The 13,837-nt window shown below is 54.8% G+C and overlaps 1 protein-coding gene across 1 annotated transcript in view; it reads right to left on the bottom strand.

Annotated features, from left to right (window-relative positions):
• The window catches only part of LASP1 (LIM and SH3 protein 1), a 36,086-nt gene extending 22,908 nt beyond the window's left edge, over window positions 1–13,178 (bottom strand). Inside the window, exons 1-2 of the mRNA XM_081028860.1 lie at window positions 12,906–13,178; window positions 5,805–5,899 (exon numbers count right to left, since the gene is read on the bottom strand). Of these exons, the coding sequence (XP_080884986.1) occupies window positions 5,805–5,899; window positions 12,906–12,974 (164 nt within the window). The 5' untranslated portion in view covers window positions 12,975–13,178. The remainder of the gene's footprint in view (window positions 1–5,804; window positions 5,900–12,905) is intronic.
• Between the last annotated feature and the right edge of the window lie 659 nt (window positions 13,179–13,837).

Genomic DNA, 13,837 nt, shown 5'->3' with positions numbered 1-13,837 from the left:
TCCCCTCCCTACAGCCCCCAGCCCTGGTGAGACAACCCTGCCTGCCTTTCCCTGCTCGCTGCGCTTCAGGTTCCCATGGCAACCTCATCCTCAGCTCTAGGCAGGAGAGCAGGGAGAGGGGAGAGAGGCAGAGGCAAAGAGAGAGAGAGAGAGAGAGAGAGAGAGGCAGTTTGTGGGGGTGGGGAAGAGGCAGACACCAAGGGTATTCTCAACTGCAGAGGACCCAAGAAGAGAAAACCGGGAGACTGTGTCTGCAGGTTCCTTGTAGACAATTTAGGTAAGGAAGACAGGTGCCGTGGGTTTGTCTGTACAGAGGAAGACCCAGCAGCATCAGTGTTGTGCCCCTCACCCACCACGACTGCCCTGGAAAGGGCTCCAAATGATTTGATCTCCTTCCAGAAACAATTGCTGGGAATTTTACCTTTTCCCTCCCTCTCTGTCCTCAGGTTGAAACTCTGCCCACCCACTACCCTCACATCCCAGTAGAGATGAATGGATGCATGTGAATGCTAATATGGGCACTAAGACAGAAGAGGGGATACCTACCCCCAGCTAGTGACCCCACTGGAATCCCAGCACCACCAACACTGGACCATGGTGAGTGAACAGGGGGCCAGGATGGGGGAGAACCCGGTGTGCCAAGCCTGGCCTGGAGCTGGGTCCAGAGCACAGCTGCTCTTTGTCCCTTCGTGGGCCAGCCTGTGCCCAGCCCCTGGTTAATCATTCAACACCGTGGGGCCTCTGCAACGCTCCTCCCCATCCTTGATAGGAGTATCAACTGCTCTGGGGAAGAGAGGCCTGGAGAGAGCCCACAGGACCAGAAGGCTAGGGACAGGGGAAGAGATCGAGCATCCATGAGGGTAATCAGGAAGCTGTTAGCAGTAGCCTAGGCCTCCCCACAAAGTAACTGATACTCGTATGTGTCCCGTGCACATTCCCTTTTGAAATCAACCACAACGTTTGGGCTAAAAAAGGTCGGCGTTATTAATGTGCCCATTTTATAAATAAAGACACTGAGGTTCCGTGTCAAGGACCAAGGCCTTGTCCAGTGTACTCTCCTCTCCACCACAGCTACCCAGCCAGCGAAGGGCAAATTGACATCTCTCTCTGTCTCTCAGGTGAACCCCAGTCCACTCCCAGCTCTCAGACCTTTGGGGAAAGATGTGCCTGGCAGGTTGAGTGGAGTACAAAGTAATTCATCTTTCAAACCCAACCTGTTTCCTAGCTGGGCCATTATGAGAGACCCCAGGGGTATTCCTGCTCAGAGGGACTGTGAGAACAGGGAGGATGAGGAGAAACTACTAGGCTCCTATCTATGGGCTTACTGGGGACAGGGACAGCTCGTTGGGCACAGCTTCACTCCCAGTCCTCCAGAGGCAGAAGGAAAACAGACCACAGAGCCTGGAAACCCAGTGGCCCCCTTTGCATGCAACCTCACCCCTTCCAGCCTCGGACCCCTTAAAAAAACCACAGCTTTTTGTTCAATGAGGAACAAAAATACATCAACAAAAGCAACAAGGAGCCTTTGGTTTTACCAAAAGGGGGGGGAAAAAAAAAGTCCCGACATCCTGCCTCTGGAAGAAGCTGCTTGATCCCCCTGCCGGGAACACTGCCCATGGGCGGCGGGGAGGGCTCCCTTCTAACCCAGTTTCTCACCAGTCCCCCAGGCCGAAGGGCTACAGTGGTGGGGAGAGGAAGCAACAAGGAGGCATTGTTTGACCAGAGAAAAATAATGAGCAGCCAGAAAGATCAAGGCTAGATGTGAAGAAGAACTTAGCAGCCCTCAGGGGTTGGAGACAAAAATGAAAAATTAATGTGAGCTCCTGCCCCTAATGGCAATACATAAAGAGAAATAATTCTAACAAGTTGGGCAAGGTATGGAAACACTGGACCTCAGTTTCCCCATCTATGAAATGGGCATGCTAAGAAGCAAAGTGACTCCTAAGGTTCCTTGAGGTCCTGACATCTCTGAGTGCAAGGACTTGGGGGTTAGAGTGAGGTGTGGAGTCTCCCTGGAGGCCACATTTGGCCACTGTGGATGCCCCTGAGCATGCCTCCTCTGTCCTAAACACACACCATACACACCACTTCCACTCTCACTCTTGGTGCTACCCCCAGCTCCCTAAGACATCTGATCCCATTTTTCCCAGTCAGAGGCAGAGAATTCTGGGGAGACAGGAAAGCCCCAGACCCCAGGCCTAGATTTTCCCACCACTGTCCTATGCCTAAGAGCTCTGGGATCTGAGACAGTGTGCTAGAATCCAGAGACACTTTGAGCACCCAGCTCCACCAGGACAGGCCCATACTACTTACTGAGGCCTGGCAGAAGGAGCAGTACAACAGCTCCTTGTTCCTCAGAAGCAGGGACATCTCCACCCTCTTCAGCCCCTCATGCCACAGCTCAAGGAAACTGAAGGATGGACCTTGGATATCTGCAGTCAGTGAAGAGGGTAAGGGTGCAACTGAGCACCTCCCTTTCTTCACTGATCCATGTCCAATCCCCACTTGACACCCCAAAGGCTGATTTCCCTGGACTGCAACTCCACAGCGGGTCTGCAGCACCCACTGAGGCATGGCCCCCAAGGAGGAAGGAATAGCACATTTCTCCCCACCCCCACCCCATGCCTGACCTCCAGACTCAGAGACTATTTGCATGGAAACAAAGCAGCAGGTTTATGGTGTAGATCTGCCCCACTTTCAGAAAATGTAGTTTACAAAACAAATAGTCGAGGCCATAAATATTCCTCTGACCAACAGAGCAGACTCACCTGCCTAGAAGCTTCAAGAAAGAATTCAATTAAGAGTGGTTCTTCCACCACTGGCTATTGTGCACAAGTGGGCATGCATACTTCTACCTTGCCAGGGAAGTGTGAACACAAACGCAGCCTATTCAGTCTGCCTCTCTGGGGTTTCTCCCCAGCCCCACGTCTGGCAGCGTGTGTGTCTGGACACACCGGCACGTGCATAAAGTGCCCGTCCATGGGGTCCACCACTACCCGGCAGGCCGGCGGTGAACTCAAGCCTGCGTTCTCCCCGCTGCCTCACCCTAAAGCAAATCTGGTACAAGGAGAGAAAGAAAAGAGGCCTTTTTGCTATTTACAGTCACTTTCCAGAACTTACATCTCAGTAGAGAGAAACCACCAGGGAAAGACAGACAGCTTTCTTCACTCTTGACCACCCCTACTGTGAGATTCGGGCTCGGGGACTAGCCAGAGATAGGCAGAGCATAGAGACCACCCTGCACACCAAACTCATAATCACTCACTGGGTGGGCACAACTCCCTGGCAAAGTGCCAGGAAAGCCCACCTGCCCCTCTAGGTTCTGAGTGGGAGGTGCTGCTGAGAAGGAAACCGGGCTTTGGTCCACAAAGCAAAGCCAGGATGGGAATTAGGGCAAAGCTACACCCTGGAAACCTCAGGATTCGGAACTTGAATGTCACTGGAGGCTGGGACGGGAGGTAGGAAGAACATAGGAAGTGAGGAATGAGAGCGAACACTCAGGACAGTGCCTGGCACATCGCTGGTGTTCAAAACTCTTTGGTCTCAAGTCCAGTGTCCCAGCGGAGGAAGTCTGAAGCATGGGAAAACCGAGGCTCAGACAGGTCCAGAAGTGCTCCTTGCAGGCCAGGCCTGCATGATTTATCCCGGAATTTCCATGTCTGGATAGCTGGCACAGACCAACTGCTTAGCAGAAGCTGGCTGAGGGAGTGTGAATGCCCCGGGCAAGGGGCTACAATAGCTGGAGTGAAACACAGCTGGGCCACAAAGCCCCCATGTCTTCTCCTTCCCAGGTAACGTCCCAGCTAGGGGGCACAGGCCAAGGCGGTAAAGACGAGGAGATCCGGAAGGGCTCAGCCTGCTTCTCTGGCTGGGGGCCAGACGACAGATGGGGGAACCTCTGCCTGGGCAGGTTGGAAGCAGCAACAGGGGAGGGGTGCTTCATCTTCCGCCTCCCCCACAGCCCCCCAACCTCTGTAAGGAGCTCCCCACTCCACTTGCTGCAGCCTCCCCAGAAGAGGGTGAGAAAATAAAACTGGGACTTTGGCACTAGGCTGAGAAAATACAGAGAAAACAAGGATAAGCCTCTGATTTTTCTCCACCTCCCAATGCTCACTGAATTCTAGACTTCAGGAGTCGGGAAGAGCATCGGTCCCCGCCACCTGCTGGGCGCAAGGCTCAGCCAGATTTCTGCCTGCAAGGGTGGAGGCTCAGAAGCTGTTCCCAGAAGGGCCTCAGTGCCCAACATCTAGCCTGAAGTGGTCCAGCAAACAAGGCGTTAAAACTGCCCAGGCCTCTGGCTTTGCTGAACCCCACCCCACTCCCCAACAGAGGGAGGAAGTGGCAGAGAATCAGGGCTTGTGTGAGCCCTTAAGAATTTGAAGAATGTCCCATTTCCCTTGGGGGGTGGGAGGGGTTAGTGGGGGGGGGAAGAGGACCAGTGGAAGCTAACAGAAGGGGCAGCTGAGTTGGGATGGAGCTATAACCCGCTTTCTACCCCAGGAAACCTTCCCAGTGCCCTAATCCCTCCCAGAATGGACAACACACACGTTGCTTCTTGAGTGTGAGATTTTTATCAGAAATCTGTTTTCCCAGTACCTGGCACAGGTTATCATGTAACAGCAGGCAGGCAATACCTGTCTGATGAATGAGAAAACCCCAAGAAGATGAAGTTGTGGTATTAGCAGGGGAGGGGGGTGCAGTAAGGGAGAGGCAGCCTTTCAAAGGGGTTTAAGTCCCCAACCCCTCTTAGACAAGTCCAAAAGGTCCCCTCCTGGGTGAACTTGAGCTGCAAACAGCCTCCTGACTAGGATTTCAGAAAAAAAAATCTAGACTCCAATCAGATACTGAATTGTTTTGAATACTGATCTTGCCACACACTTGAAGTGACTTGACTTTCTGAAGCCCCCACCTACCATGTTTCCCCCCAAAAATAAGACCGGGTCTTTTATTAATTTTTGCCCCAAAAGACACATTAGGGCTTATGTTCAGGGGATGTCATCCTGAAAAATCATGCGAGGGCTTATTTTCCGGTGAGGTCTTATTTTCGGGGAAACACGGTGGCAGAGTGGCTCTGAGATCCTGCACGTGCCATGGACCTGCCATGAGTTTGCAAGAAGTCACACCTAAGATGGAAGGGGTTGGTACAGCATAGGATGGGGGAACCCCACCTCTACCTACCTCCCTGCAGCAGGCAGGCTGCAAGTTCCACTGCAGAAACAAGAGTCCAAGCTAACTCCACTGGAAAAGACGTGAAGGTCTGTGTGGCCTCCCTCACCAGGCAGGGACAAGCCACCTTCCTGTTGCCCCCACTTCTCAAGAAATGAACACTAGGAAGGGCTGCAGCCAGGAGCCCCCAAAGCCTTGTGCCCAGACTCTCTGGTAGGGGGGCAGGTAATAGGAGGAGACAGTCAACTGCTCTTACGGGAAGAGAAATGAGGGAAGGCAAAGCAGAGAAGACAGCTGGGCAGAAACAGGGCAGGTCACTTTTTCTGGAAAGACCACACTGGCTCCCTTCCTGGCAGCTGGGTGCAGTGGGAACAACATGCTTCCTTTACTGGGTTTGAAATGGCCTCTCACTAGCCATGTAATCTTGGGAAAGTCCCCTCCCTTCCCCAAACCTGTTTCTTTCTCTGTAAACTGTGAGTGATAAGACCCCTGCATCCAGCTGTGATAAGGACTAAATGTGATTGACACTACCAGCGTGGAGCGCGCGACAATGTCACCTTGTGGTTATTAGAACAGAAGGTAGAATGAGGGAGAGAGCTGAGGGGCCCGCCCAGCCCCCTGCCCAAGGCAGGACTCACGCGTTGCAGTAGGGTTTCTTCTCGTAGCCCTTGTAGTTCTTCATGTTGAGTGTCATCTTGCACGTCTCGCAATGGAAGCATGCTTTATGCCAGAACTGGGGACAGAGGCAGAGGGAGGACACCTGTCAGACACCAGTCTTCAGGGAGGGGGGCTCAGGCCTTAGGAAGAAGTGTTCCATCCCAGGGATGGAACATAGAATCACCCTCAGTGAGCTGGGGACATCTCAGTTCACAGAGGTTCTGGCAGCTGATGACTTCCCCTCCCCTTCCCACCAGCCAGCCATGTGAGCTGTCAGGAGGGGACGAAGGGCACACATGAAGGATGAGTGAGGAAGAGGCCAGTAATAGTAGTGGCAAGCTGTCCCCAAAAGGTCAGCTCCACCTCTCCAGACCACTCCTGCTGCCCCCAGCTGGAGAAGCCTCATTGCTTATGCAAACGTGCACCAGCGTTGCTAAGAAGCCACCGCTGAAAGTGAGGGGCAGCTCCTCAGTCTTGACAAGGCCTAGAGAAGAAAAGGAGGGTCCAGCCCCTGAGCACCCAGAGTACCCAGGCTGCAAACCCAGGCCCTCCTAGCTCCCACACCAGGATTTCCCAACACATGTGAGCCTGAATGATGCTCCAGCTCTGACACCTCCCACTTCCTGTGGGACCCCGACCATAGGTAGGGGTGGGTGCTCTAGCTCTGCCACCACTCCTGCACCCTTTACCCCGTCCATCACCCTTCTCCCACCCGTCTGGTAGGAGAGCACCCAGCAGCTGGTCTCCTTGAGACACTGAAGGACTCTGCTTAAAAACCTTGGAGGGGGAACCCCCATAGTGGATATGAAAGCTCCACCTTGACAAGCTGTGTGACCTTGGTCAGGGCCCACACCCCTGGGCCCTTTCCAGGTCTGTAGAATGAAAACGATACCTGTCCCTCCTGGGACTAAATGAGAAATCACCTACAAAGCCCTCAGCACAGCGTCTGGCACCTCTAAGTACCCGAACGTTAGATGCTGGGCACAGAGACATGAACCTCAGCTGAGACATGAACCTCAGCCGGCTCACATTGGAGGCTTATGTGTGTTGGGGTGCTGGTGGGGCGTCCCTGTGCCCAGCCACAGCTACAATGCGGGTGAGAATAAGTGACAGGTAAGACTCCAGCAAAGCCCAGAGGCCTGGAATAGAACAACCAAGACCATTCCAGGGTGGCCGATGGAGGGGAACAGAGTTGAAGGCCATGAGGGAAAAGGAAGGATGCGACAGGAGTGACCCCATCCTAAGAAATGGGGATGCTGGGGCAAACCCATGCAAATGAGACCTAAACTTACCCCTGGCAGCTCGTGATGAGACCCAGAATCTGCATGAACCCAGAGTCCAGCTTCCAGGAGCCCAGAATCCGGGCTGCCTGGGTGACCTGGCTAGCCTGTCTCTGCCCCATTTCTCAGCAGTCAAGGGAGACACTCCTGACCACCCCCCCCACCCCCCCCAGGAAGGAGGCCAAAAGCCAGCAGAAAAGGGCCTTTTGAAGGGAGACTTTTGAAGGTGAGCAGCAAAGGGCTGGTTCTTGGCCATGGGTCAAGGAATTCCCCCAAGGCAGTACTTTTCAAAATGTGTTTCCCGACAAGGGTGCTTCCGGGACACATTCGAGGAGGGGACAGAAAAAAGGAAGCTGGAAGGTTGGAATACCACCTCCCCTACCCTGCCCCAGTTCAACCGGGGACCATGGGGTCATCTGGGGGGTAATCGCCTTCTAATAGGGTATTTCCCCTGTCAAGGGGACCCAACGGACTCTCCAATGGTGGAATACTAAATGAAGTGATAAGAGAACCACTCTTTTAGGAAGAAGGCCACCTGCAAGTCTGGAAGCAAAGGGATAGCTGGTCTAAACTTGGCCCCCAACCCAACCGGGTGCTATCCCAGAGCTCAGCCCAGACTCCTCCTGATACAAAACCCCAACACATACAACCCACCCACCAGAAAACTAGGACAGGGTCGTCCCTGCCCACATCAGCCCCACTGGGTAACAGCCCCTCTCCCTCCCCCAGTGCCTGGGAGGCACTGGCAGAGTGCCCCAGCACTGTCACCACCCAGTCTGCTGGCCTCTGCCTGCTTAGCTGCACATGCCCCTGCCTGGGCCCCCGCCTCCCCCAACCCCCACAGAGGCCTGCCAGGAAAAACATTCTCTGGAATCCAGACCATGACCCACTTTCACACACATCTGCAGGACTACGCACTGTCCTAGGACTGGGGACCTCCAAAGCTGCCTCCTGATTGATGTGAGGAAGACAAAGGGAGGGAGACGGACATCCCCACCCCAGCAGATGGGCAGGATCCCACCCTGGAGCCAAGCAGAGGGGACAGAATATTCTGACCAGGCTGGGGTACAGGGCCGATACCCAATCCAGGGATTCCACAAGACCCCTCTGGCTGCCCTTTGAAAGGGAGCCCTCATACGAGGGGATGGTGCCCATTTCCATCAGTAGCTCCTCTCCTCCTCACCCCCAGAGACCGCTTGCTCTCAGCTGGATACACCAGAGGCTGGGCAGTAGTCATCTGTTCCCTTCCAGGGAGCTTGGGAGCAAAATAATGAAAACGGGAGTGGACTAAGTGCCTCCAGGGTAGCTACTGAACTCGGTCTGTGCATGTATAAAGTGGAGCTAAAACCAGGGTCCCACAGAGTGCTGGGAGGAGTAATGAGATGACATGGGCTCCAAGCCTAGCACCATGAGCTGCTACATGTCACGCCCTCCCCTCTCTGGAGGAGGGCGCCAAGGTTCAGGAATATCCAGCAGCTTCTGACACTGTGTCCTCTTTGGGGTAGGAAAGTGGGGGGTAGGGAGGACAGAATATGGTGAGTCATTCAACAGCTCCTGTGGGCCAGGCCTGGACCAGGCACCCCAAGGGAACCCCATCTCCTTGATAGATACCCAATCCCTATCTCAATCAGGTCTGATGAAGAACACAGTCAGGGAAATAAGTCGATACAATCCCCCAATGACCCTCTCTGCCTCCTGAATGCCCTGCTCTGTGAGACCTGTCTTAGACTTCCCCCTTTCTTAAGGTTCCCAGGTAAGAAAATTTCAGAGAAGCATTCCTGGGACTCAGGACTCAGGGGAGCAAAGTACACCTCTGGGCAGGCAACTCTAATCCTTCCTGCTGCCCTAGAAGTCTACTGTTTGCCTTTCACACAAAAATCAGAACTCTGGTGCCTGTTAGAAGCCTCTCAGCCCATGTCCCAAGCTCCAGCATTACCCTCAAGTCTCCCTTGCCTACAACTCCAAAGCTGCAACCCAATCCACAGAAAACCCACTCCACAGAAAGGTAAACAGAGGCAGATGGGGGCAGATGCAAGATTCGCCCGTGCACTTGGGCAAGACTTGGGCCAGCCCTTATCTCTCTGGAACCACTGTGGAGATGGGGGAAGTGCTGCCCACAGCTCTGGGTGAGGAGGATGCGGCCAGCTTTAGGTCACTGTGCCTGCAGCCTGGCATCTTGCCGTCTGCACCCAGGCTGCCTAGCTATGACTCAGGGTTAGAGTATGAGACCTTCCTCCCCCTTCCTGTCGCCCAGGGTTAGAGTTTCTCCCTTCTTCAGAGGTAACACCAGCCCCACCCTGGCTGGGTCACCAGCCTAGTTCACTTAGCCACCTAGGCCACTGGCTTAAAGGCGTAGACCTTGGCTGCCCTCCACAAATTCCCAGGAAAAGATGATTATTCCTAGTGCCCCAGCTCCAGGCAAGAGCCCAGGCCAGGGCCAGGAAGGAGCGGCACCACTATGGACACTAATGAGACAGTGTAAATAAAAGTACTTTTTGCAAACACAACAGGCAGAAGAGCTGAGCACCAAGAACTTTAGATTTGAATTCCAGCTCTGGCTGAGAGGGGAATGAGCCACATAACCTACCTGAGCCTCCATGTATGGGGTTCATCATTTATAGGGGCAAGCACATCTGTTTTGTGAGGCTGCTTTGAAGACCAAGCCTGGCACAATGCAATTAGTAGCCACTATAAATGGATGGCCACAAGGTGATGGTGGGGTACTCCCAGCTTTAACTAGGAAAATGGGGCACCACAGCTGCAAGGACTTGGCTCCTTTTTTTGTGTCCAGCCCAGCCTTCTACCGCAGCTGCCCCCTACGGGGTGGCAGGGTGGGGTAGCAGGGAGGAATGGCGATGGTTCAAACAACCAGAGGTGGGGAGCCCACCTAACAAGGGATTCCAGGGGAACTGGAGCCTACCAAACTCTGGAGGGCGGGAGTCCCCTACCCTTCCCGAATGAATGTTTCCACCTGTTTTCAGGAGCCCAGGAGAACAAGCCAGGGGAGAAGGACAAGGCAAGATTCTTGACAACACAGGTCCCCAGATACAAATGCTTCCCAACAGGGTCTGGGAGAAAACACTACCTCTCTCAAAATATAGAGAACATTTTGAGACACAGTCTCTCTCCCTCCTCAAAGGCCCTGGGGAAGCCCTTCAGAGTGCCTGACACAAAGTAGATGCTCAATATTTATGAAATGAATGAGCAGATGAGGTCACCCTCTTTCCCCCCCAAATCTAATCCCATAAATCCTCTGGGGAAGCGAATCTCAACCTCCTTCCTCAAACACCATCATCGGTAATGCACATTTATCCAGTATGCAGGGCACACTGGGTACTGCAGGTTGGGGGCAGGGTGGCCATCAGAGGTGACATGGCCTTTATGCACCTAAGCCTTTGGGAGATAAGGCTCAGGAAGGAGAAAAGGCCAACACCAAGGACACAGCACGTGCTTTGAGTCACATTGTGGGCTACATGCCCTAGGGAAATTGTAGTGAACCAGGCAGGTCTAATTTGACTTTCTGTAGTAAATGGGAAGCCTTGGGAAGTTGGTTAGCAACCTTGCCTACAGGGACTAAATATTTTCCCTCCCAGGTCTCAGCCCTTGCGCTACCAGTTCTCTAGTTGGAAATGCCAGTCCTTACTGCCTGGAGTGAGTTAGGAGGAGTAAGTCTGATGATACATTGATATTCCAGGCCTCCTGCTCAGTGCAAGGGAGGTCTCCCCAGGGCCACTTCCTATACAGAACACTAAAAAGAGGGAGAAATCACCAACTCCCACTTCCCAAGGTAACCCCCACCTGAATGTCCTCTTCAGCTAGAGCAAGAGAACAGTTGTCTGGGGAGGGCACCTTCCTTGCAGGATCCCTGCCCCCCTCCCCTCTGACACACAGCACCAGCACCAAAGTTCTTTACAAGAGGGACCAGCTGTGGAGCTAGACAGAGTATCCTAAAAAGGTAGGGAGGACCCAGCCTATACCACATCCCCTTCCGGACACTTTAGTGCACTGCCCCACCTCCAAGGAAATGACATCATCATACCCATCTGACAGATGTTGAATACTGAGGCCTAGAGCCATTTATAAAGCAGGTGGGAGCAGACCTGGAATGAGAACCGCGTCTCCCAACTACTGGGCTAGCAATCCTATATTGCTTCTGCCTTATATGGGTGAATGTGGCCACAGCCTCTTCCCATTTAATGACTGTAGAGAAAAGGGACACAGGGAACTCGTATCTTGAGTTCCAAAAGGCCAAAATCCTTACCACCAGAGAAGGGCAAAAACATCAATGTGCAAGGACAGATATTTCTTCAGTTAGTGCCTCCAAGCTCAACTCCCGCCCTCCAGAGTTTGGCATGGTCATCAGGAAGGTCAGCACCCACATCCCCGTGTGCCCACATTGGAATCCCACCCCCTCACCCTGACTCAGAGACCAAAGGTCACTGAGGAAGCTCAAACCACAAAAGGAAAGGGAGAGACAAGTATCCAAAGAGCTGTCCTTTCCCAAACAAAACGTGGCTCCAGGTGGGCAAAGAACTTGGCCCCAGGTCTCTGTACCCCTCTTCCATCCCATACCCTCCACCATTGCCAGTTCAGATGCGGAAGGAATATTTGGACTTGGAGCCAGCTTTGGGAGGTGGGTGAAATGCACGATGAGGAAGGGGACAAAATCACAGAGGCCCCTCTTTCAGACTGGGGCAGGGTGCCGAGGAGAGGCAGATTTTGCCTCAGGATCTAAGGGAGCTTAAAAGAGGACTGGATCCGACCCCAAAATGCTGGAAACACCCAGTTCTACTCTCAACCCCCCTCCAAAAGTATAATGGCAACCAGATGAACAAGTCCAGTTGGGGGGGTCGCATAAGAGCCCCCAAGGGACAGTGAATTTCCAAAAGGCCACCCTCCCCACCCCAAACACTTCCCCTATTCTAGTCTACTCCTGAACTCAGCCAACCCCACCCTCCATTGAGGAAACCTGCTTTGAAAAGTTAGCTCTCTTTGTTCTACAAGCCGGTCTCAAGCTCTGACCACAATTTCAGATGTCTGTGAAGCAGCCACCACTACTACCTTAATCCAGCACCCGACCTCGCCCGGCTCTGGCTAGGCGGCCCAGTACCTCGAGTTGGCCTCTAATTTGAGGTGGGGGCTGGGAAGCTAGGGAAGTCTGCTAGTCCATTAACTGCTGAACCACCAAGGGGTGTGGGGCTACAGATCGCCCAAAAAAAAGGGGTCTCGCAGTGGGTCTCAGGTCTTATCCGCCGCCCAGTTCACCAGCGGCCACACTCGCCGGCTGATAGCCCCCGCCCCCTAGTCTCCAGGCCAGGAAGACCCGCCGTTCGCAGTCCGAGCCGACCGTGTCGCTGGGCCCCCCAGCCTCTGCCCCGCCCCCCCGCCGCCCCCTCCCCCAGGGCCCCGCGCTTCCGCCTACTTGGCGCTCGGGGCGGCGGGGGAGAGGGAGCGGCAGTCTCCTCTCACTCTCCCGGCCCTAGGGGGCGGGACTGCACCCCTAACCTTCCCCCAGCCCCCACCCTGGGGCCTGTCTTCCCTACCCCTCTTCCGTCCTCCCAACCCCGGGGCACAGAGCCCTTCTCCAGTAGTGGCTGCACGCCACGCGAGGACTCCTTGCCTCGCCTCGGATCTCCTGGTTTCCAGACTAGGATCTGTCCCCAACACCCCATGACACCGCCCTCCTTGCCTCCTCCCAGGATCGTGGGGATGAGGCTGCATAGACCCGACCCGTCTCTCCCGCCCTAATCTGGAGCATTACTCGATCATGGCAAAGACGCGTCTCTGGGTCCCGAGGCTCACCTTATCCAGACAGTTCACCTTCTCCGTGGGGTACACGATCTTACCGCACCGGGCGCAATTGGGATTCATGGCTCCGGGAAAGGCTGGGGCGTGGACGCCCGAGCTCGCGCGCGTTCTCCTTCCCCGGAGTGAGCTGGCGGGAGACAGTGGTGGCTGCAACTACACAGAAGGCAGCAACGGCGGCTGGAGCTAGGGAACTGGCCTCCGCCTCCGCCCTCCTTCCCCTAATAAACACAGTGGGGAGGAGGGGCTGCACCGGGGCGGGGACGCGCCGCGGGCGCGGGCAGCGGTGCACGCGGACAGGCGCGCTCCCGGGCTACGTGGGGATGCGCGGGGGCGGGTTTCGGGGAGGGCCGCGGGGTCCGGGGTGCGCGCCTAGGTGAGTCCCGAGGGCCCCTGGTGCCCGGGACAACAAGGTAGTAGGCACTCTGGAGAGGAGAGCCTGGGCAGCCGGCTTTGCCCAGACCCTTTCCCGCGCTGTAGGCGGCGCGGAGCCTGTCTGGCCGCACATTTGAGGGACTCCGGCTGCGGGAGCGGGCAGACCCCTCGCATTGGTCAAGGGTGGGGTTGGAACCCTCCTGAACAGCCGATCAGATTCACCAAATTCGGGAACTTTCCTTTGTATCCGTCGGTACCTGGCATGAACCTGCAGACGGGAACCCCCCTTCCCCGCCCCTCAGCTTCCCTTCCCCCGCCCCCCACATCCTTCCCACTTCTGTAGGGCGGAACCCGTCCCTCCCTCCAGTTTTCAGCGCCTCGTAACCCCGGCTAAGTCTTCCTTCCCTGCGTTTCTAAGGTGCAGCTTTCCTGGGGTGCCCCAGATTCAGGCACTTTCTGTTTGGCCTCCTTTCCTCCTTCATTCTTTTCTCCTCATCCTTGTTTCCCTCACCCCGTGTGTAGTAGTGTCTTTAGGACCCAAATATCTATTTCCA

The sequence above is a fragment of the Rhinolophus hipposideros genome (assembly GCF_964194185.1).
Source record: "Rhinolophus hipposideros genome assembly, chromosome: 20".
NCBI lineage: Eukaryota > Metazoa > Chordata > Mammalia > Chiroptera > Rhinolophidae > Rhinolophus > Rhinolophus hipposideros.
This window is presented reverse-complemented; position numbering and strand designations above follow the sequence as displayed.